Here is a 24,511-nt window from a genome sequence, read left to right as displayed (position 1 = left end):
AATGGAACCAGACCATTTGTAGTACAACCACAGTAGACAAACCTACCAGCAGTAGTAGTATGTGTAAGCCTAATCTATACTATAATAGCATGACTTGACCTATAATTTTTTCCATATATCTATTGAACACTAATGTTACTCTTTATAATATTAAATACTAAGTAGTGATCATGACTTGAACCTTCTATTTAGATTGGCCTTTGATCTGTCGGCCAAAACATAAGCATTTATGGTTTAACTTGATCTATACTTTAATCCATACATCAAATAAGGAGATGTAACTTTTTGAAAAACAAGAACACGCTACTGGATGAAAAACATCAACTTAAACCTTCAAAATTAGTAAACATTGTAGTAGCCTATAGTTCAACAATCAACTCAAGGTTCATGGGAAAAAAATGAACAAGGGGGCATAAAATGGAAGTTCAAGGTTCTGTCTTATATATATATATATGAAAACGCTGCTAACAGAATCCATCCATTACACCTTCTCTAAAGGAAAATTTGGCCATTTAGCGGTACTGCAAGAAGAGTTGAGGTTCAACAGGTCAGAACTCAGAAGACATTGAAAAAGTTTTAATGTGGATATAGTTTTCAATAGTTCAAAATAATAAGTGGTTGAAATAGTCAATAGTGAAAAACCAAACCTTGATGAATCCAATTTCCTTAGCATTGCTGCGGAAGCACTGTCTACAGCACATAAGTCCGTACTTTCTGATCAACCCATGAGGATTTCCACAAACCCGGCTAAAAGACAAGGCAAGAAAAACAGAGAACGTTTTAATTCAAACCGGGGGGGGGACTTCATATCATAGTTCTGAATAAATGTTAACCCAACCAAATATATCTATATATCCAAAACTTCATTAAACTCCATCACGGAAGCTTATAAAGCATCTCATCAATCCTTTTAATTCATCTCATTATCCAACTGAATATCCGTAGTCAGGTTCAACAGATTAAACTAAAATTTTAATTCAACCAATAGCCACAAACAACATGAGGGATTCATGAGAAAATACTAAGAACGTCTTATAGTTTCATCAACATAACGACAGAGTAATATAGACAGGAAACAATCAGATCATGGAAACTTATACAGCATCTTATCAATCCTTCAATCCATCTCATTATCCAAATGAACCTCCATAGTCAGATTCAACATAATGAACTTACATTTTATTTCAACCAATAGCCACAAACGACATAAGGGATTCATGAGCAACTACTAAGAACTTCTTATCATTTCATCTACATAACTACGCCCCAGAATAATTGACAGAAAACGATCCAATCATGGGCATATAACGACTAGAGTTCCTGGGCAAATTCACTAGAACTCTGATATCAAAATGAACCGAAAATCGCATGCCTAATCAATTAAATCAAACAGTACATATAACTAGAAGAACATTTGGGAATTATTCTATAATAACTTCACTTAATTGCCCACCAATAGCAGCCCCCAAATCTATTCTTACGCTTGCTTTCATACATCAAAGAAACATAAAAAAAAAATAACTTCTTTGAACTGTGCCCAGCCCAAAAGTCAAAATACCCCGTCAGAATAACAAGATCCCCGAGTTCCAACCCAGAAATCCAAATAAATAACCATATTTTTCAAGCAAAAGATGGAATCATATATCACAAATAGAAAAAAAACAAAAAAAACAAAAAAAAAAACAAAATCAAATCGGAATAATCTCAAGATAAAAACAGGGGAAAAGAAAACAAGTTACCAAGTGCGAGAGCCGGGACCGTAGTTCTTGGGGTGCGAGTTCCAGACGTTCGAGTGCCCCATGTTTGAAGTTCTTGCAAGAAGAAAATCTGACAAGCTCGTTAGGGCTTCGAAAATCTTTGGGAGGGGCGAATGCTTTCTGAAGAACCAACGCGAAGAGAAAAAGTAAGTATATATAGCGAAGAGCTGAGACGAAACCCTAGCTTGTACGGATATATNAAATATATTATTTTCTCAAGTGATTTTATAATTATACTTTCAATTTCAGATTTACCAAAGGTTTTTTTAATATTGATATTTACTTAAATCTTTAAATTTCAAAAGGTTTGTTTTAGGTTTTTACAAATTTAATCCCTATACTTGAGTACATTTGGTTTATGAACTTTAAAAATGATAAATTCTAGTATTGTAAATCTTGACTTGGTGAAATCATTCATTATATTAAATTAATAATTAGATTTAGATTAATGAAGATTTTTATGTAAAAATTAATTTAAATTTGTAAAATGGCATACTTTTTAAATTTTTTTTTTTTTTTAATATTGACTGATTTGTAAAAGATTTTGTTTTTGGAAAAATATCTTTTTGCTCTTTCGGTTTTGAATTTGTTTCTATTTAATCCTTATGTTTCAAAATCTCATACTTTTATCCTTGATATTTACATGATGTTCATTTTTAGTCATTACATAACATAATCTTTAGATACCTATCAGGGAGGATCATTCAAACCGTGAAAATCGAATCGAATCAAATTAATGCGATTCAGCTTGGTTTCAAAACTTAAAACTGAAGTGAAACTGAACCGAATTGCATCATTTTAAAAATGTTAAAAATAATGTATATATCGTCTCTCACACTCTCCGATCTTTTTCTCCTTCTCTTCTTTGATCTGCTCATTCTTCTCTAATCTGCTCCTTATTCTCCAATTTTCTTCTTCTTCTTCTCGATTTTCTCCTCCTCGATTTCGGTGTGTGAATTAGAAAGGAATAGGAGATTTTCAAAAAATTAGAATAACAAAATTTTCCTTTTTATCGAAGTTGGAAGAAAAATCCAAAATCGAAAACTGAACCAAACTGCACCGTAATACAAACCAAACCGAATTAAAACTGAAATCGAATTATGCGGTTCGATTCGGTTTAATACAATCTGAAAATCGAATTTTTTGGTTCGGTTCGGTTTGACTCCTAAACCGAACCGTAAATACCCCTAGTACCTATGAAGTTAGTAAGTTTGTGTTTGGGGTGTAGAGTTGTTTAGTCTAAAGTTAGAAAGCTTGTAATTGGAATGCAGAGTTGAGTTATTAAGTCAAATATATTATGTAGAGTTTTTTGTAATATAAAAAAGTATGATTTTATGGTGGTTGTTTTTGTTTGCTTAGCTTTGTCTTTAGTCATTCAACTGCACACACATTTTCTCAAACTTTAAACACGATCGAGATATCAACTTAAAACTTTCACATGCCTATTTTCTTTTTTAATTTTCACATATGTTTTTTTCAAATTTTTTTTATATGTAACCATTATACTTGAAGTAAAAAAAAACTCTTGTTTCATACAAACAACAAAATTACAATTTACTTTCACATTAGTAAAATATATGAATGTAATTATATGCACAAAAAAAGTAGATCATCAAGTAGTTTAGAGTTTTTTATGACATCTTATGTCAAATTGTAGGTTAATGTTTATTATGCATGCATGTCGTTATTAGGAATGCGATCAAAGTCTTACATTGGCTAGATAAAAGGATGAGCATGAGTATATAAGAGAGAATAACTATTACTAATGGTATAAGACATTTCAGGTGAAACCAAAAGTAAAGCTACAAATGTTTATGCCTGATCTAGAGTGGACTATATCATACTATCATGGAGATATTTGAAGATCCATTGTCCTTAACAAGTGGTACATAGTGGCACTAGACCCTAATTGAGCCATGTCAGTAGAATCCTTGGGTGTCAAACCAAGAAGTAGAAAGCCTTAGAAGATGTATGTTTAGTTTGAGATTGTTGTTGCTTTTAAAATAATTGTTGTTAGCTTTACTTTTTGAAAAATCAACTGTAAAAAGAAGTAAAACAACGTTTTATAAATTTTAGTTTTAAATTAGAACATGATGGTGTTGACATTCAATATGCGAAATAATTAGGATCTTAAGCACTCTAATTACATTAATTTGAGCAAACAAGCATACATATACACAAAAAATACTTGGGGTTTCAAAAAACTATACCTTTGAAGAATTCTCCTCTAAACTTCAAATCCACCTGAAATCTTCAGTTTCAATGCTTGAAGACCACCACAATTTCTTACTAACCTCTTGATCCTTAGATTGGATTGTGGGATCCAAAATGAAGTTGAATTTGAAGGGAATTTTGAAGGAAATTTCGGTCTTTGGTCAAGAACGTGAGAGAAACTTTTTTTTTCCCGTCAGTTGCATCTACTTTTCTCTAGTTGAAATGAATTTCATTTTTATTAAAAATAACATGCAAACACTTTCCATATTAGCTTAACAAAAAATCAATTTAACTCAATGGAACTTTTGGTGTCAAAAGTGGGGGAAAACCCACTATATATTTGTTTCGCATTTTAAATTGAATTTTATTCAAAATTCAATTTAAAATTTGAAATCTAATTTCAAAATTAAAATGAAAAAATAATTTTATAAATATTAATTCAATAATTAATATTAAATAAAATTCATCAATTTCAACAAAATTAATCTTAATTAATTTCAAATAAAATTAATTCTTAATAATAAATTAAATTAATTTAATACCACATATTAAATTAATATAACACTTATTCCAAAACATGAATCCCTATTTATGTATTTAATAATTAAATCATATTTAAATATTTTTAAATTCTCCAATTTTGTCTAATTTATTAATTAAATGTTTAATTATATCTAATATAATTAACAATTTTCGTAATTCGAATTTGAATGTTTCAAATTCTCTCATCATGCTATTCTAAGGTTTAGTCCGTTTATGAGCTAGTGGGAGCCTAATGGACTTACAGATCAAGAGTTCCAATGCTAAACTCTTTTAACCGAATTAATCAAATTAACTAAAATTCATTAACTACCGGGTCACTCCACTAAAACCCAATAGTTACACTCTCCTCACTTTAGATATATCTCTATCCATCTGATTTAACTATGATCCATAAGTTGGTTCTTCACAGGTTGTTTGTATTTATAGCTGAGTCAAAATTACCGTTTTACTCTTGTAATACATTTTGCTCCTTAAGTCTCCACTGATCCACTAACGAACAATTGGTTTATGGTCCTACCAATAAACTGTGTCCCTCTCAGTCATAGAGAGGGTGAGACCCCTTGTTCAAGACTAGGAGTCAGTACTTAAGGGACAACCTATCTACTATCCCTAAAAGCAGGTAGAAGCGATTTCCATCTTGTAGGACTATGTCCCCAATTATCTATCCGATTTTACCCCTAAAATGGGAGGCTTATTGAGCGGAGATGTTGAGTCACTCTCACCATCGCAGATTAAAGGATAATTTTGAATAAACAGGATTTCATAGTTAGCTCAGAATTGAGTTCGAGTTACCTTAGGTCATCAAATTAAAATAGTCAGTTTTAACAATAAACACGTTATAAAGAAAACGTGACTATTTCGTGGTCCAATCTTATGCAAACATCTTTTGCAAAATGTCCCACTCGCATGTCTCTACTTGAACGATTTCGGGATCACATCGTTTGTATCATATATAAAGCGGGTCGCATCCATAGTATTTCCAAAATGAGGTACCTAACCTTATCCTTATACTTATAGACTGTTTTGGCTATATACTCAAACTTGATCTACTTTTATGTCTCTACATAAAGTTTAAGTATTTATGCTATAGCCAGGGATTTATTAGTTTATTGAATTTAGGCCATTATAAGTGCAACTTACACATTCAATAACAACCTTATTGAATGAACCTCAATAACAACTTGATTGCATATAAAATATGTTTAAAGATTACAAACTGTGAGTTTTAGGACATACAACCTAACGGAAAAACTATTTGTGGTGTTAGATAAATTAAAACTAAATCGGTGTACATTAATTATATGAACCAAAACAAGCTTATTATTTTAATTATTTTTTCATTGATAATTAATTTATAATTTATCCACTACTACAAATTTGGCATTTCTTGATGCATGAATTTTTTGGTTTCTTAATCATGGCAAAAAACCATCAAGAAAATTATCTTTCTTGACAAAATTGTTAGATCGGATATGTTGTTGTCCACAAACCACCGAACCAACTACTTATACTACTGAGTTGCACAAGCGGCAAGTCCGGGGTTGAACCATAGGGAACCTAATATAGAATTTCTCTAAGTTAAATCGGTCTATGAAAAGCAGTAAAAATGGGAGTTTTGTGGTTTGGTTTGAAAAGAAAATAAAATTCGAGAATATAAATTGTGGAAAATTAAAATGCAAGAAAGTAAAACTGTAGGAAAAGTAGAGAAACGCCTAGCTTAGGACTTAGGTACTACCCAATGTTCGATTAATCATAGTACTACTAAGGATTATCTCTTGATTTATTGTGCTTAGTCAACTTGCCTGGATAGCCATGACAAGCGCTCTAATTAATAATCTCATTTAACTAAAACAAATGCTCGATTAATTAGGTTCAAGTGCCCATAGAAATCTTACATCTACCCAACTACGTCTCAATTAATCTATAGAAGTTTAGAGGGTTCTTACTAGGAAGATTAATAAATGGAAAGACTTAGATACTAATCGATTCTGTTCTTGAATACTATGCAATGCCACAAAAATAATTGCTCTAGTCAATTTAGAAATTCAACCAAGCATGTTCGAAATTTTCGCCCTAATGACATTCATACACAAAATGCATTTAACATTAGCCTAACAAAGAATATATGATGGGTAGTCAATCCAATCATAAATCTAAGCATAGAAATGTAAACACATTCAAGAACCACAGAATATCAAAGAAGAACAAAATCCTCACAATAGATCCAAGGGTTTCACCAGACTTAAGCTAGCTACTTACCTTAGCCACGAAATCGAAGATAAGCTTTACAATCATAAAATTAGTCTAAGAATGAAGAATTACAGAGGAAATATGAAGAAGAGAGGAGAAAATCAGATTGGAGATTGAAAGCCTGAAGAGAATGACCTAAAAATCGGGAAAAACATTTATACAAAAATGGTCGAGCGCCACTGTACTGTTGGAGAGTGCAACAACGCTTTTATTGTACCGCCAGCCTAGAATGTAGTTGTGCTCTCCACAACACCCTATCATAGCGCTAGCCTAAAGCGCAGTTGTGCTCTCCACGACATTCTCGTTTAGGCACGATTCTGCCTTTGAGCACAACTCTGCGTTCTGCCCAATGGCAATTTCATAATTTTGCGTGCCTTTTATTCCTTTTAATCTAGTTGCTTCGTTAGAGCATAGATTTGGTCTGTTTCAACTTTGTCAGCTTTTTAACGCTTGGTTATACCTCTTAAGTGCTTGATACCTATAAAATAACATATTTAAGACATTTCTCGGTCTTATCCTTCTTCTTTTCATGGTTGATGCGCTGGAACTCCATTTTAACTTGTTTTTGTCCCATTTTAACTTTGATGATCTGTATTGTCCCTCAGTTTCCCAATTACCTATAAAATAGCATAATAAACATGTAAAATCCACGAACGAGCTCGAATTAAGCAAGAGAAAATAACACTTTTATGGTGCTATCAACAATAAAAGTCGTGCATAAACATAAAAAATACCATCTCATTCGAGAGATTGTGATAATAGTGGTGCTGTGGCGAATTCCCGTGAGTCTAGGAGTCATAAGCGCGACAAGCACATTGAGCAAAAATACCATCTCATCCGAGAGATTGTGCATCGAGGGGACGTGATTGTCACGAAGATAGCTTCAGAGCACAACGTTGCTGATCCGTTTATGAAGGCTTTAACGACTACAGTGTTTAAGAGTCACCTGCAAAGTATGAGTCTATGGGACAAGCCACGTCCAGACTAGGGCAAGTGGGAGATCTTGTACTGGGCGTATTATGCCATAATTTATTGTTTTGTATACTTGTAATTTAATTATCTTGTATACCCCACTAGCTTTAGGACAAGTGGGAGATTGTTGGAGTTGATGCCCTAAATCTCGTAGCATTTTGTAGTTTGTAAACCATGTATGAACAAACATTTATGTGATTAATAATATATGATATTTTATTCACTTATGTCCATGAAATATATGATATTTTAGTTGCATTAACCACAAACCAATAAACTAAGATCCATGGTTATCATTGTAACTTAAACATGTATGTGGAGACATACAAGTGGATCGTGTTTAAGTGATAACCTAAATGGTCTGTAGTATATGGATAAAGCTGGGTACCTTATCCTGGTGACATTATGAGTATGGCTCGCTTTGTAGATGTTACAAATGTTGTAAAGTGCTACAAATCATCTGATCCTGATCATTCATGTATTAGACATGCGAGCAGAGATATTCTATACAAAAGAGACTTTCATTTCACTAGGATGAACATAGGTAACATGACCTTAATCCTGAGTGGGTTGTGAACTCCTGCCTATGAGGGTGGTCCTTTAATTTTCATGGGTGAGAGTGGCCAGATCGCCGACTCAACAAGCCTACCATTTTGGAGATTCGTCTGATTGGGGAGCTGAGAACTTAGCTACACAAGATGGAATTCACTCATTCCCTGAAGCAGAGATAAGTAGATAAATTGCTCCCTTAAGGGCTGATTCCGGGTCTTGAACAATGTGACGCCACACCCTCTCTTGGCCCGAGAGGGGTTTAGTCAGAGTGGGACTATGATCTATTATTCATTAGAGGGATTAGTGGTACTTAATGAGTTAGATGTAACTATAGGGGCAAAATGGTAATTTGGCCCAGTTGTACTTACGAACGATTTGTGAAGGGTCATCATACTGTTGATTGGTTATATCCAATGGACACAAAAATATATCTGTATTGCGAAGAGTGCAACTGTCGGTCTTTAGTGGAGTGCTCGACAGTTAACGAATGGTGGATAATGCGATTCAAGAGTTTAGCCAGTTATTCATGTACCATTGGAGCTTCAAGCTACAGGTCCATAAGGTCCACTTGGTAGCTCAATGGATTTAAGTTGAAAATCAGTTTTTAGGTTAATTTGAAATGTTCAACTTAATAAGAGGGAATTTGATTATATATGATATAATTAAATTAATTAAATTATATATAATATAATTGATATAATGTATTTGATACATTATTATTATTTATTTGGAGGAACAAATATTTGAATATGATTCAAATATATTTTCTATGAATGAGATTCATAGTTATTAAATTTAATATAAATATGATTTATATTAAATTCCATAAAATAGAGGGAAAAAACTATGATCTATATATTGTATATAATGCAATATTAAAAATATAGGTTATAAATATAATATGATAAGTTAGTTATCATATTTATTTATAATTATTAATTATTTGATAATTAAATCTTTTTTCTCTATAACCACCATCAGTGGATAGTTATTTAGTTTTATGGAAAAAGTGGGATAAAATAAAAATGTGATTTTTTTTATTGATGCTAGAGATAAGTTTATCACCATCGAGTAAGAGAAGGTCTACTACACAATTTCTTGAGAGACTAAACGATCGAGTAGGAAGTCTATTTGATAGACTAGTTCGTCTACACGATAGTGTTGTTCACTACACAATCGTCTTCCTCTTCCAAACTCCAAACTTTCCTCTAACTAAAAATAGTCAGAGCCCACCACTCTTGGATTCTCAAACCGAGAATACCAAGGTCACCAAGTGTTAGTGTCTTGTTTGGTTCGAGGATCGTGTTGCTGTTTGTTGCTTGTTCGAGGGTGTTCGTGACTTGTTCGACGCGTTCGTGAACGAGTTAGATTGAGGGATTACTTGAAAAAGGGTTCTTCAAAGGTATAGTCTCTTGATCATTTGTTTATTTATTTCGAAAGCACGCTATAATTTAAGTTTTATGCATAATCTGTACTTGTATGACTGTAAATATATGCGTTCAATCACAATGGGATTTGGACGATCCGTTTCCACCCAAAGGTTCTCTGTAAACGGAGCTCCTTCAATTGGTATCAGAGACAGATTGTGTTCTGATTTCCAAATTCCATTTGTTGTATTGAATTTTGTTTACAGTTTGGTGGGTTTTAAGTTTATTCAATACGTTTAAATGTTAAATCTTTGTGAATGTTGTTGATGGATGTTTCGGGATAGTTGTCTCTATTTAATGCTTTCTGTTTATGTTTACAAAAGTTAATTGTAAAGACCCCTGCGTTTTTTGGCATAATTTCTTACAATTGAGTCTGTATTCATTTAAATTTTTCAGTCATTCGTGAAGAAGCTTAAGAGGCAAGAGTTGCAGTTCGATTCGATGGAGTAGTCGAATCGGTGGTCGTATCATGTAGCTCAAGCTAGACGATCGTTTAGATTCGATTATGCGTTCGTGTAGAATTGTTCTGCACAATCATGTAGCATTTGCTAAATGATTGCATAGCTAATGCTACGCGATCGTGTAAAATGTTTACTCGATCATGTTGCGTTAGCTACATGATCACATAGACGCTCGAGGGTAAACGATCACGTGGTATTTGATACTTGACGCAAGGCATGCGCGCTAAATGATCGTGTAGAATATCATGCTTATCGCATAGTCAGTAGTTACACGATCGCATAGTATATGATACTCAATGTAAGTTACTCGATCGTGTAGACTATCATGCTCATCGCATAGTCGTTAGCTACACGATCGCATGACATGCGTTACTCGAAGCACGTTGTACGATCGCATGGTCTTTCATGCTCATCGCATAGTCCTAAGCTACGCGATCGTTACTACACAATTGTTTACACTCGATGCTTGTTGCTCGACGATTAGAGGATTTGCTACATGATCAAGTGACGAGGCTTCAAAGCGGGTGGTTCAAGACCCGTTTCACCTGTTCGAACCGGTTGACTCACACTTTTGTAATAGTTTAGCATTTCCTTTCTAGTGTTTAGATAAACTATCCCGGTCCATCAACTTTTATTAAATGTGCATGTGATGTATATTTATATTATATGCCATAATGTATGTCATATAGTTTTAAAACCCACCTAGGTTATGCATTTAATTCATGCATCATCTTTATATTATAAGTGTTATAATATATTAGTATGCATGATTAAATTACTTAAAGCATGCTCATGCATCATATAATATAAGGGTTATAATATATGCGTGCATTAAAACATATCCATGCATCACTTATATTAGAAGTGTTATAATATAAGATTGTATGCTAACATGGAATGTATGCTTAGTTCATTACTTTGTTATATAAAAGTTATATATTAGTAATGGATAAACATTAGATGAAGCATGACACTTAGGTTTATTTATAAATGTTATAAATACCTTATGCGTGCCTAACTAGCAATGTGGAATGGTTTTAATTGTTTCATTTGTTATAAGAGTTATAATTAATGAAATTTGAATTAAAATAAAAAATAAAGAGTTGAATACACACCTTAGGCTTTAATCATTTTTTAAAAGAGTTTTAAAATTTGATTGAGATGGACCTAAGATCACTTTTCTAATGAGATCAGAAATCCAAGTTTAATCTTTTACTTCGATTTAATATGATTAAATTGACTAATAAAAGATTAAATATGTAACAAATGTATTTATAAGGACCTTTTGGCTAAGGCTGGTTCTGGCTAGACTGGGGTACTTAAGTCGATGGAAACGTCGCACCCCTACCTGGGAACCTACCTGGAAAGGTGAATTAGATAGATTTATTACATGCATGCAAATTTGATGAAAGTCTGTTAAAGTGTTTAATAAGACTTGAATCAAACTTGTTTAATCATCAAAAGCAAATGTTGTTTTTGAGCAAATTAAACAAACCACTTAGTTAAAATCAGTAGCTAGATTTTATAAGTTAATGAACCCTAGGTAGAACATTCAGTGGGAGGTAATTGGGGTATATAATACTTCACTTTACTTCTACACGTTTCTCCCTAAAAAGTTCATATCGTGAGATCTATCCTCGGCCTCGAGGCACATCTGGAGTGTCTCCCTACGAGTGGCATTTGGGTAGGTCAATAACAAGGTGAATGGAGAGAATGTTCATAGTAAGTGGGAACGGGACATGTGACAACATATCCCTCGATCTCTCTCATTAGATTGGATAAAGTTTTTGTGCATCGCCTCGTGGTACCCTGGGAGTGTCCCCCTAAAGGATGACAGTTTTACACAAGTCTTTATTTGATCTCCAGAAATAGATAGGGTTGCTTTAGTCTCTTGTCCTAATCGGCTTTTCCCTAAGGTTAGCTCATTAGGGTAGGACTCTAGGGCCTAAAATGAGAGGTTACACTTATACAAAATTGTAAAGGATGTTAACAAATTCTGGACCAAACAATGGTGATTGTTAGATTCAGTTACAAGGAGTTGTTTTGTCTAATGGTTGAGATTGTCTCATTCCAGTGAAGGGTACTTGATCACCCTACGGTGACTTTTTTCCTGCCTCACTAGAGCACCATTGCAAAATAGATGTCACTTAGGATACACTAGAACTATTATGCTAAAACTTGATTGGTTCTAAAAGTGGTTTAATGCAAGTAGACTTATTAAGTTTGTTAATTTTTCAGCAATTTTAATATGACTACCACTAGAGATGTCCATGGGACGGGGCGGGGCTGGAGATGTCATTCCCCATCTTTGTGAAATTCCTTACGGGGATCAGGATGGGGATTCCCTGCGGGGAATTTTTCCCCATAACCTTTTTTTTGTTGTAAAAAGTCAATTTATTTAAATCACTAATGTGAGAAAAATTTAATTAAATAATTAATTTTATCACTTAATTGTTTATTATGGTTAGTTTTATATGACAATTTGAATTTAAAGATAAATTACTCAAATTTTGACATAAAAAAGCTAATTAATTTTTTTAGTAGAAAGAAATAAATATAAATCAAATTATTCATATATATAATCTAAATTTAAACATTCATTTTTAACATATTCATTATCTTTCCCAATAAATAATCAAATTTGAAATTTAAATGTAATATTTATATATAATAATAATAACATAACATTAGATAACTATACTAAACAAATATGTAAAAACTAATCGGGGAGGGGCCGGGGACGAGGAATGCATTCCCCGTCCCTGTCCCCATTTAGCTCATGGGGAATTTTTTCTCACTCTCTCCCTCATTCCCTGCCTAATCGAGGAATCCTTGCCCTATTCGGGATGGGGCCCCGCCCATGGAAAAATTGGACATCTCTAGCAGCCGCTACATTATCTTTACTTACCGTCGACAAACCCATTGGCAAAAATTACGCTAGTTGGAAAAACACTATTAACACGATATTAATCATTGATGACTTAAGGTTCATCCTTATGGAAAAGTGTCCTCTTATTCCACCTCCTAATGCTGCTCGAAATGTTCGAGACGTGTATGAGCGTTGGACACAAGTGAACGAAAAGGCCCAAGCGCATATCTTGGCTAGCCTTAATGATGTTTTGGCCAAGAAGCTTGAGCCCATGATCATTGCATGCGAGATCATGGAGTCCCTGAGGAGAATGTTCGGACAATCATCCGCGCAGCTCAGGCACGACGCACTAAAGTACATCTTCAATGCACGGATGAAGAAAGGAACATCTGTTAGGGAACATGTTCTCAATATAATAGTCCACTTCAACGTGGCTAAGATGAATGGGTCGAGCATCGATGAGGCCAGCCAGATTAGCGTTATTCTGAAGTCTTTACCAAAAAGCTTTCTTCACTTTGTAAGCAACGCTGTTATGAACAGGGTTGACTACGACCTTACAACTCTACTTAATGAGTTGCTGACTTTTCAATCTTTGCTGAAAAGCAAGTAGAAGAAGGTTGGTGAGGAAAACGTTGCCTCATCTTCCAAAAGGTTCTATAAAGGTTCGATCTCTGGAACTAAGTTTGCACCTTATACTTCCGGTACTAGAAAGTGGAAGAAGAAGAAGAAGGATGGTAAGGAGAAGGCACCTGCTAACCCACAACTTGCTGCTCCAAGGGGTAGGCAACTAGTGAGGGTTGACAAGGGAAAGTGTTTCCATTGCAACCAAGATAGGCACTGGAAGTGAAACGTCCCAAGATATTTAGCTGAGAAGAAGAAGGCCAAACAAGGTAAATACAATTTACTAGTTTTGGAAACTTGTTTAGTGGAGAATGATGATTCTGCCTGAATTATTGACTCTGGGGCCACTAACCATGTTTGTTCTTCATTTCAGGAAATTAGTTTCTAGCGGCAACATAGTGCTGATGAGGTGACGATGCTAGTTGGAACCGGGCACGTCGTTTCAGCTGTGGCAGTGGAAGGTCTCCGGTTGACTTTACAGAATAGATTTATCATTCTAAATGATGTATATGTAGTTCTCGAGTTAAAGAGAAACTTAATTTCTGTAAAAGTTTTTGCTCGAATGTAATTATCAACTACATTTTTATGTTAATAAAGTGTTTATTTCGAAAAATGGTGTTGATGTATGTTCAGCTAAACTAGAAAATAATTTGTATGTGCTAAGGTTGTTAGCAACAAATGCCCTCCATAACATAGAGATGTTTAAAACTGCCGTAACTCAAAATAAGCAACTTAAAATTTCTCCTAAGGAAAACGTCCAACTTTGGCACCTACGTTTAGGGCACATTAATCTCAATAGGATCGAGAGATTAGTGAAGAATGGACTTCTAAGCGAGTTAGAAGAAAATTCTTTACCTGTGTTTAAGTCATGCCTTGAAGGTAAAATGACTAAAAGCCCTTTTACTGGAAAAGGTTATAGGGCTAAAGAGCCTCTAGAGCTAGTGCATTTAGACCTTTGTTGTCCGATGAATGTGCGAGCCAGGGAAGTTATGAATATTTCATCACTTTTACTAATGATTATTCAAGGTATAAGTACATTTATTTAATGCAACATAAGTTTGAGTCCTTTGAAAAGTTCAAAGAGTTCAAGGCTGAAGTTGAAAACTCATTAAATAGAATGATTAAAATGCTTCGATCTGATCGAGGTGGAGAGTTTTTGGATTATGAGTTTCATAACTATATAATAGAACATGGAATAGTTTCCCAACTCTCAGCTCCTAGTACACCTCAGTAGAATGGTATATCAGAGAGGAGAAATCGAACCTTGTTGGACATGGTTCGGTAGATGATGAGTTACGCTTTCTTACCTGACTCGTTTTGGGGTTTTATAATGGGGATTGCAGCTTATATCCTAAACTGTGTTCCCTCCAAGAGTGTTGCTAGAACACATTTGGAGTTGTGGAATGGTCGTAAAGCTAGTTTACGCCATTTTTGTATCTAGAATTGCCTAGCATATGTGCTTGAGGCTAATCCTAAGAAACTGGAACCATGTTCAAGGTTATGCCTATTTGTAGACTACCCCAAGGGAACAAGAGGGGGTTATTTTTATGATCCTCCTTAAGAAAAAATGAGCTTTCCAAAGAAATTACCGAATCTTCAACAAGAGTCGTTGAATAGCCTACTACCTCAACAAGAGTTATTGATGTAGGTTCATCTAGTAGGTTAAATCCACCTCAAGTGTTGAGGGAACCTCGACGTAGTGGGTGAGTTGTGAACTGTTAAATCCACCTCAAGTGTTGAGGGAACCTCGACGTAGTGGGTGAGTTGTGAACTGTTAAATCCACCTCAAGTGTTGAGGGAACCTCAACGTAGTGGGAGGGTTGCAAACCCACCTATTCGCTATATAGGTTTAATTGAAATCTTGTCTATGGTAGCTGATGGCAAGGTTGAGGATCCACTGTCTTATAAGAAGGCAATGAAGGATGTTGACAGGGATGAATAGATCAAAGTCATGAATCTCAAAATGGAGTCTATGTACTTTAATTCAGTTTGGGATCTTATAGATCAACCTGATGGGGTTAAACCTAAAGGTTGTAAATGAATCTACAAGAGGAAACAGGGTGCTGATAGAAAGGTGCAAACCTTCAAGGCTAGACTAGTGGCAAAGAGTTATATCCAGGTAGAGGGAGTAGACTATAAGAAAACTTTCTTGCCTGTTGCCATATTGAAGTCTATCTGCATCCTCCTATCCATTGCCTCATATTATGACTATGAGATATGGCACATGGATGTCAATACTACTTTTCTGAATGAAAATCTTGAGGAGACCAATTATATGGTGCAACCCGAGGGATTCATAGACCAAGGTCAAGAGAAAAAGGTTTGCAAGCTGAATTAGTCCATTTATGGATTGAAACAGACATTTCAATATTGGAATATAAGGTTTTATACTGTGATTAAATCTTATGGTTTTGATCAGAACGTTAATGAGCCTTGTGTCTACAAGAAGATCATCAATAGTTTAGTAGTTTTTCTAATGTTATATGTAAATGATATCCTACTCATTGAGAATGATGTAGGTTTACTCTCTACAGTTAAGAACTGGCTAACGACCCAATTTCAAATGAAATATTTAGGGTTTATTTTTGGTATTAAGATCTTTCGGGATCGAAAGAACAAAATACTAGCACGGTCTTAGTCATCATATATTGACAAGATGTTGATCACATATTCGATGTAGAACTCCAAGAGGGGCCTATTTTGTAATATTCCGAATTTGTATGTAAATATATTAGGAAATTATATATTAACTTTAAAATTCAAAATTAAAATTGAATTATTCTAAGTCTAGACAACTTTTAAGATTTAAGACAAGCATCTAAATAAGTGGCAAACAAAATACTAATTAAGCAAATATCTAAGTAATTCACTATATAAGAAATAAAATAATAATGATATATAAAGTTTTGTTGAGTAAAATAATAATAATAATAATATAAAAAAAATCAAATCAAGTGAGCAATAGTCGGTTAGTAGGAAAGAGACAAAATATATATCACAAATATAAATGTGTAAGTCGATTAAAGTACAAAAAAAAAATTAATTAAATTAAATTAAGTAAGTCAGTGAAGTAGGTCTATAAATAGGCTTGTGGGTGCTCTTTTTAATGGAAAATTTTGGGGGAGCATTCTTGATTTTTGGGTTAGTGCAATACTACTACTATTATTATACTAATACTATTATTGTCATCATCGTTAGTATTAGTAATCTCATTGTTAAAGAATTAAGCGTAATTACCTAATACTCTCAAGACTTAATGATTATAATTCTCAAGATAAATAAGCTACATTCATCAAGATCTTTAAATAGTCCTAAAATTAGTTTTAATTATAAGTGCTTTATGAATTTTATAGGATCAAACCATAAGGAAGAATAACGAATAACTAGGATCGCAATCAAGGTAAGTAGTTTATCTCACCCTCTCTTTAAGTGTTTTATGGTAGTGTACCTTTATTATGTTGCATAATTATGTCATTTTTGCGTTGCATTACATGTTTAAAACGTGTTTCTTGACAAGGGACCCCATGCATTATGTTTGTTCACGATGATAAAATAAGATTAAAATTTAACTAGATAAAGGTTATGCTTCCAAGGCTAGAAGGGCATGTATGGTTGCACCCCTCTAGACCCAATTCTATGTCAAGTTTATGCTAGGGACTAACATGGTATGTATGGTTGCACCCCTCTAGTCCAATCTTACGTTTATGCTAATGGTTGATGTTGGATGCGACTCTAGCCCTACTGATTGCATGACCCGTTAAACATCAGATGGGTTAGTTTCCGTTTAAGTCCTCATCTTCCTACCAGGGGAGAGAAATTTACGTTGGAAGTATAACCGACCACCACATGTTATATATGTTTTCAGTCCCAATCATATGTTTTCATGACATGTTGCATGTGATTGTGCATTTAGTCACTACTTTATGTGAGAACTACTTACTGGGTATATTATATACTCATCCTATTTTACAGACTTTGTAGGTAAGGACACAACGTAAGTGGCAGAACTGGACGTCGCTCAAAGGGCCAAACATCAAACTCACTATTATGGGCATATATGCATTTTGTATAACTATGCTAATGTTTTATAGATCCTGGTGTTTTGTAAAATAAACTTTTTATACAGTTTTCTACCTAATTAATAAAATTTTAGATATGTTCTTTTGAAATTTTTACCAAAACTCATCTCATGATAGAAAAGTCTAAGTATGCATGTCGTAGCGGTCAGACCATAATATGTAAGGATCTGGTCGTTACAGTTTGGTATCAGAGCATTTGAGCCAAGTAGGCTCTACTACATTAGAAGAATCGTGGTGTTTGATGGTTCGTCCTATTAAGGGATGCCCATAGTTATGCCAAATACGCTGGTAAGTGGAATTTTCAAATAAGTAATTTAGTAAATAATTTAGTAAACATAGGTATGAGTAATAAAAAAAAAAGGGATTAGATTGCTTCCTTACTATGAAAAAAAAATGTGTGTACCAGATGCCACCAGAACAAGCTCCAACAAGACGAGGTAGACCTCGAAGTAAATCCATAGGGGTTCAAAATCAAGGACATGGACAGACGCCTTACGTGTTACTTACACCAGATGTGCTACAAATACTAATATAAAATATGAGTAATGGAAACACAACCTCATCCACCACACCAATAATCAATGATACAAATGACTCGAAGATCATTCAAGAATTCAAAAAGTTCAATCCTTCAACATTTGATGGATCATTTGTGGATCCAACTATAGTAGAGAATTGGATAACAGAAATAGAAACTATTTTCCACCACATGAACATCCCAGAAGAACAGAAAGTAAATTGTGCCACCTTCATGTTAAGGGGCGATACAAAGTTATGGTGGGAATCCACCCAAAGAACAATCAAAGGTTCAGTCTCATGGCAACAATTCAATCAGGCTTTTTATAACAAGTATTTCCCTTTGACAGTGAGATATCAAAAGGAAGTGGAATTTCTTAATCTTCGTCAAAAGAATATGTCAGTGGCAGAGTATGAACAGAAATTTGATCGCTTGTCTCACTTTGTTCCTCGACTAGTGGACACAGAAAAGAAGAAAGTGGAAAGGTTTATTTGGGGATTAAGAGAAGGCATTCGAGGCATTGTTACTGCTTTCCGACACAAAGAGTATGCCCTTGCCCTCGAGTCGGCCTTACTCATGGAAGTAGATCTTGCTGCCGAAACCTTAACTTCTGAATGAGGATTCATGCCAAATCAAAAGAAGAAATTCACCCAACAAGGCTTCCAACGTTCACAACGGCAAGCAAAAATTTCCCAAAGCACTCAGGGTGTACAGTCACAACAGAAGAGTCAAACATTCACATATCCTAAGTGCAGAAATTGTGGAAAACACCATCAGGGGCAATGTCTTCAGAACTTAGGGGTGTGTTTCAACTACGGCCAGACGGGTCACTATGCAAAGGCCATTCATCATTGAGACTTTCATTTCACTAGGATGACCATAGGTAACATGACCTTAATCCTGAGTGAGTCGTGAACTCCTGCCTATGAGGGCGGTCTTTTGATTTGCATGGGTGAGAGTGGCCAGATCGCCGACTCGACAAGCCTACCATTTTGGGAATTTTTCTGATTGGGAGGCTGGGAACTCAGCTACACAAGATACAATTCACTTCTTCCTTGAAGCAGAGGTAAGTAGATAAATTGCTCCCTTAAGGGCTGATTCCAGGTCTTGAACAATGTGGCGCCACACCCTCTCTTGGCCCAAGAGGGGTTTAGTCATAGTGGGACTATGATCTATTATTCATTAGAGGGATTAGTGGTACTTAATGAGTTAGATGTAACTACAGGGGCAAAATGGTAATTTGGTCTAGTTGTACTTACGAACGATTTGTGAAGGGTCATCATACTGTTGATTGGTTATATCCAATGGACACAAAAATATATCTGTATTGTGAAGAGTGCAACTGTCGGTCTTTTGTGGAGTGCTCGACAGTTAACGAATGGTGGATAATGCGATTCAAGAGTTTAGCCAGTTATTCATGTACCATTGGAGCTTCAAGCTACAGGTCTATAAGGTCCACTTGGTAGCTCAATGGATTTAAGTTGAAAATCAGTTTTTAGGTTAATTTGAAATGTTCAACTTAATAAGAGAGAATTTGATTATATATGATATAATTAAATTATATATAATATAATTGATATAATGTATTTGATACATTATTATTATTTATTTGGAGGAACAAATATTTGAATATGATTCAAATATATTTTCTATGAATGAGATTCATAGTTATTAAATTTAATATAAATATGATTTATATTAAATGCCATAAAATAGAGGAAAAGAACTATGATCTATATATTGTATATGATGCAATATTAAAAATATAGGTTATAAATATAACATGATAAGTTAGTTATCATATTTATTTATAATTATTAATTATTTGATAATTAAATCTTTTTTCTCCATAACCACCATCAGTGGATAGTTATTTAGTTTTATGGAAAAAGTGGGATAAAATAAAAATGTGATTTTTTTTATTGATGCCAGAGATAAGTTTATCACCATCGAGTAAGAGAAGGTCTACTACACGATTTCTTGAGAGACTAAACGATCGAGTAGGAAGTTTATTTGATAGACTAGTTCGTCTACACGATAGTGTTGTTCACTACAGAATCGTCTTCCTCTTCCAAACTCCAAACTTTCCTCTAACTAAAAATAGCCAGACCCTACCACTCTTGGATTCTCAAACCGAGAATACCAAGGTCACCAAGTGTTAGTGTCTTGTTTGGTTCGAGGATCCTGTTGCTGTTTTTTGCTTGTTCGAGGGTGTTCGTAACTTGTTCGACGCGTTCGTGAACGAGTTAGATTGAGGAATTACTTGAAAAAGGGTTCTTCAAAGGTATAGTCTCTTGAGCCTTTGTTTATTTATTTCAAAAGCATGCTGTAATTTAAGTTTTATGCATAATCTGTTCTTGTATGACTATAAATGTATGCGTTCAATCACAATGGGATTTGGATGATCCGCTTCCACTCAGAGGTTATCTGTAAACGGAGTTCCTTCATTTGAAGGATTACAAAAGTTGTGTAGTAAGGTTATTGTGCAAATTTTTAAGGGTAATTGTTGTGCCTTGGTTCTCTTAACCACCTCTTAAAAAGTCTTTGCACCAATTCACAATGGATTTATGTTGTGTTTTGGAAGATTAAATATCAGAGTCCACTGTAAGTTTCTTGATATATCGATATGTTTATGCCTCAATTCCATAATCACTATGATAAATTTTAAAACCTTGAATTATTTTCAAGATTGCCTTTGGAAGATGGATATTGCAATTAGTCAAAATTGAAAAACCCATGTGGGAAGCATGACATAGTATGGAATGATCAAAGATATGATGAACATGTTACTTCATACTGTGGACTAAATATTTATAATAGTAAGTTAACAATGCTTAAGATATACTATTCTTAAAAATATTTTAGTTTATATGCTTAATTTTTATCTTATTCAAACTTTACATCAGGACTGTGGAAAGTTGACAAGTTATAGAAATCACAGTTGGGTATTCCTTGAGAATATTTTTACTAGCAATTTATCTTTTGCTCCTATTTACTAGGTGCGTGCAAATTTCATTTTCATTGCTATATGAGAAGAATCCAAAAAATGGGGCATAGCATAATTTAATGTGTCTCAAGTTCTACAACTGAGTTTGATCTACATGAAGGGATCGAATCTCACAATAGATGCGACTGATCACTTCGCTTTGATTTTGTTTTTAAAAATACAACATTGAAAAGAAGAAACGTACATCACCATGTACTAAGTTAAGTATTAAATTAGAAGGAAGAAGAAACATAATCTTTGAAGAACCTTTCTTCAAGAAAATCCATAACAATTTCTTCTTCCTCTAGAATAGCAATAATTCTCCTCTAAGAAAATCCATAGAGTCTTACCGACTATTCCCTTGGCAAGGACTTGTTTTTGGGAATCAGCTTTTGAAAAAGAGCAAAGCGAATTGATTTGTTTTTTGGAGTGGAGGAGATTTTTTTTTTTTTAAAAAAAATTTAGAGAAATATTTTCACTTCAATACTTGAGAGAGAGATCAATGGGGGAAGAAGAAATTTTTCTCTACAATTACTAAATAACTTTGAGGAGAACTTCCCACCTTTTAATGTGAAGCGGGATTGATTTTTCAAATAAAAAACCACCAACTTCACATTTATTTAATTAAAATGAAATGAAAGTCATTTAATTAAAATAAATAAATAATTAATCAAATTAATTAATTAATTTTAAAATAAATATCTCATATTTAATTAAATGTACATTTAAATCATATAAATGCACATCTTTCTCATAACCTATGGTTTTAATATGAATCTCATTCATATTTATTAACCTATAGTTTTAGTATGAATCATATTGATATTAATTATTTAAATTATATTCAAATAATAAATCTCCTTTTATTATAAAGTTTAATTTTGAACCTCATTCAAAATTAACTTTATGTTATAATGTATCTAAATATGTTATATTAATTATATTATATATAATTAACATTATTCCCTTATTTAATTCGAACAATTCAAATTCTTTCAAAACTCTTGGTCCTTATTTACCTGTTGTGAGCTAATAGGGGACCTAATGAACCTACAGATTATAAGTTCCAATGATTCAATATTAACTAATTAAACTCTTTAATTATGTTAATGAACATTCATTAACTGTGGGTCACTCCATTAAAGACCCAAAGCTGCAATTTTTGCACCGTAAAATATTTCTGCATCCATGAATTTAACCATTACAGTAAGTCGATCTTTCATGAGCGGTTTGTAATTACAACTAGGTCAAATTACCATTTTACCCTTGTAATTACCTATTACTTCTTAAGTACCACTAATCCTTCTAATGAACAATCTGTTTATGGTTCTATCATAAACCAAGTCCCTCTTGGGCCCGTGAAAGGGTAGGTACCCTTTATTCAAGACTTGGAATCAACACTTAAGGAAACTACTCCTCACTTACCCAAGGAATGAGTGAATTTCATCTTGTGTAGCTATGTTTCCAGCTCCCTGCTTGGACAAATACCCAAAATGGAAGGTTTATTGAGTCAATGACTCAAACCACTTTCACTCATACGAATCAAAGGACAACCCTCATAGATAGGAGTCCATAACTCACTCAGGATTGAGATTGAGTTACATGGTATTCCTATGAAATATTAATCTCCAGTCAATAGTTTACAAAGAGAAATTAAATATTTCTTGGTGTATAAGATGATAACTTGTAGAAATACAAGTTATTTTATCTCTCTCTTTTAAAAGAAAAAAAAATCTCTGAAAGTGCGACATTTTTGCTAAAGAATTTATAAAGTAATCACAATATGCGATCATACATCTGTAACGCCTGATCTATCTAAATTTTGAGCTAATGTGCTTTTCTTATGCAGAATGCCCACTGATGCGATCAAATAAGGAATAGCAGAAACAAAAGCAGGATCGCATAACTAGTTAATGCGACAACCTTAGGCGATGAAGTATGATATGACATGAGCGGTGGAAGTCAAACCTCAAATTGGGTTGGTAGCTGATTAGAAAACTTTGTTGAAAATTCAATGAACCTCTGACGCGTTGCAGGCGGTGCATCAGGATGTGGAATTTAATGCACCCTATCAGCTCAATCATGAGTGAGAGAAGATAAGTCATCATTAGACACCTATAAATACCCATGCAATTGCCATCGAAGACATACGAGGGTCATAAACTTTCTAAAATGAAAACTCTGGCAAGAATCCTTCTTCTTCAACCATAAAAACACCTTGGTGAGAACCTGGGTTTCTTGTGGAGGACGAAAAGTTCCATTGTTTGAAGTAGTCAGTATAAAAGCTGGAGGGAGCAAGACAATGTATTCCACGGCTTGACTCTCTATCCTTCCCTTTGTCTTACAGTATTTTTTTATATTGTATCATTAACATTGAAGAACTTGAATTTGCAATATGAATACCTGTTTATCCCATTCCTTGTTCTTATCTTATAATACTATCATGAGTAGCTAAACTACCTTATGGGTTGAGAAGCATATAACCAACATGAACTAAGCAACAAAAGAATTATGTGCTCACTTATTTTATGTATGCCTACACGCGTCACTTGAATAAGTTGAATGATTATTCTAAGTAAATTGAATCTAGGTTTTGAAAGAATTTAGATTTAAAACTCGTAAAACAAGAAGAGATGCTCTTTAGAACTAAGTACATCTTTAGCATATTGTACTCACCGCATGCATCCTAGAGATATGGTAGTGTGGTTAAATACACTAAAAAGTGTTGGTCGTATATTGAGTGCACGACTTGAATGCATAACTCATGTAGTTGCTTAGGGAGTGTTGGTGAAAATTCTTCTTAACCCTATTATCGCATGCTAGTATCCACATCCACCGCTCACATTGTTTCACTTAAAGCACAGCCCTCAACGCATAAAATTTAGACTTAGAATAAAAAAAAGTCTACTATTTGTGCGAACATTTCATTTACATTAAGATCTAAGTATCAGTTCATCGCACACTTATAAGTAATCCCTGAGTTCGACCCTGGACTTACTAGGACTTTGGTTGGACTTACACTTGGGTTCTACCAGGAAAAACTAAGCGTTATAACCACATAATCATCATTCATTTCATCGCATGGTACGAACGCATCAAGGTTTTGGTACCGTTGCCGGGGATTGTGGTAACTAAGCATGCTAAGACTATTCTTATTGATCTTTACAGACCTCGATTGCTGGTGTATTGTACCTTGACTTCGAAAAAGGTACAAAAGTTCTATGAGTGAAGGGTCCATGCCTAAGCTTGCATACGATCCAGAA

At 34.1% G+C, this 24,511-nt stretch overlaps 2 protein-coding genes across 2 annotated transcripts; one reads left to right on the top strand and one right to left on the bottom strand.

Annotated features, from left to right (window-relative positions):
- Nucleotides 1-282: 282 nt before the first annotated feature.
- On the bottom strand, nucleotides 283-1,904 carry LOC120078732 (40S ribosomal protein S29). The gene is made up of 3 exons (XM_039033040.1): nucleotides 1,740-1,904; nucleotides 648-747; nucleotides 283-521 (listed from the first exon to the last, which is right to left on the bottom strand). Exons 1-3 carry the CDS (start codon nucleotides 1,799-1,801, stop codon nucleotides 513-515), a joined length of 171 nt encoding a protein of 56 aa, XP_038888968.1. The 5' UTR covers nucleotides 1,802-1,904; the 3' UTR covers nucleotides 283-512.
- A 16,379-nt stretch (nucleotides 1,905-18,283) lies between these two features.
- On the top strand, nucleotides 18,284-18,880 carry LOC120077320. Its single transcript, XM_039031202.1, has one exon. It carries the CDS (start codon nucleotides 18,284-18,286, stop codon nucleotides 18,878-18,880), a length of 597 nt encoding a protein of 198 aa, XP_038887130.1.
- The last annotated feature ends 5,631 nt before the right edge of the window (nucleotides 18,881-24,511 follow it).

Source organism: Benincasa hispida, chromosome 5 (assembly GCF_009727055.1).
Source record: "Benincasa hispida cultivar B227 chromosome 5, ASM972705v1, whole genome shotgun sequence".
NCBI lineage: Eukaryota > Viridiplantae > Streptophyta > Magnoliopsida > Cucurbitales > Cucurbitaceae > Benincasa > Benincasa hispida.
This window is presented reverse-complemented; position numbering and strand designations above follow the sequence as displayed.

Excerpts from the sequence above, each read along its gene's own strand:
- LOC120078732 (XM_039033040.1), bottom strand. The coding sequence starts at position 1,801 with ATGGGGCACTCGAACGTCTGGAACTCGCACCCCAAGAACTACGGTCCC. Across the intron at positions 748-1,739 it reads GGTCCCGGCTCTCGCACTTG|CCGGGTTTGTGGAAATCCTC; the intron begins GTAACTTGTTTT and ends CTTGTCTTTTAG.
- LOC120077320 (XM_039031202.1), top strand. The coding sequence starts at position 18,284 with ATGAGTAATGGAAACACAACCTCATCCACCACACCAATAATCAATGAT.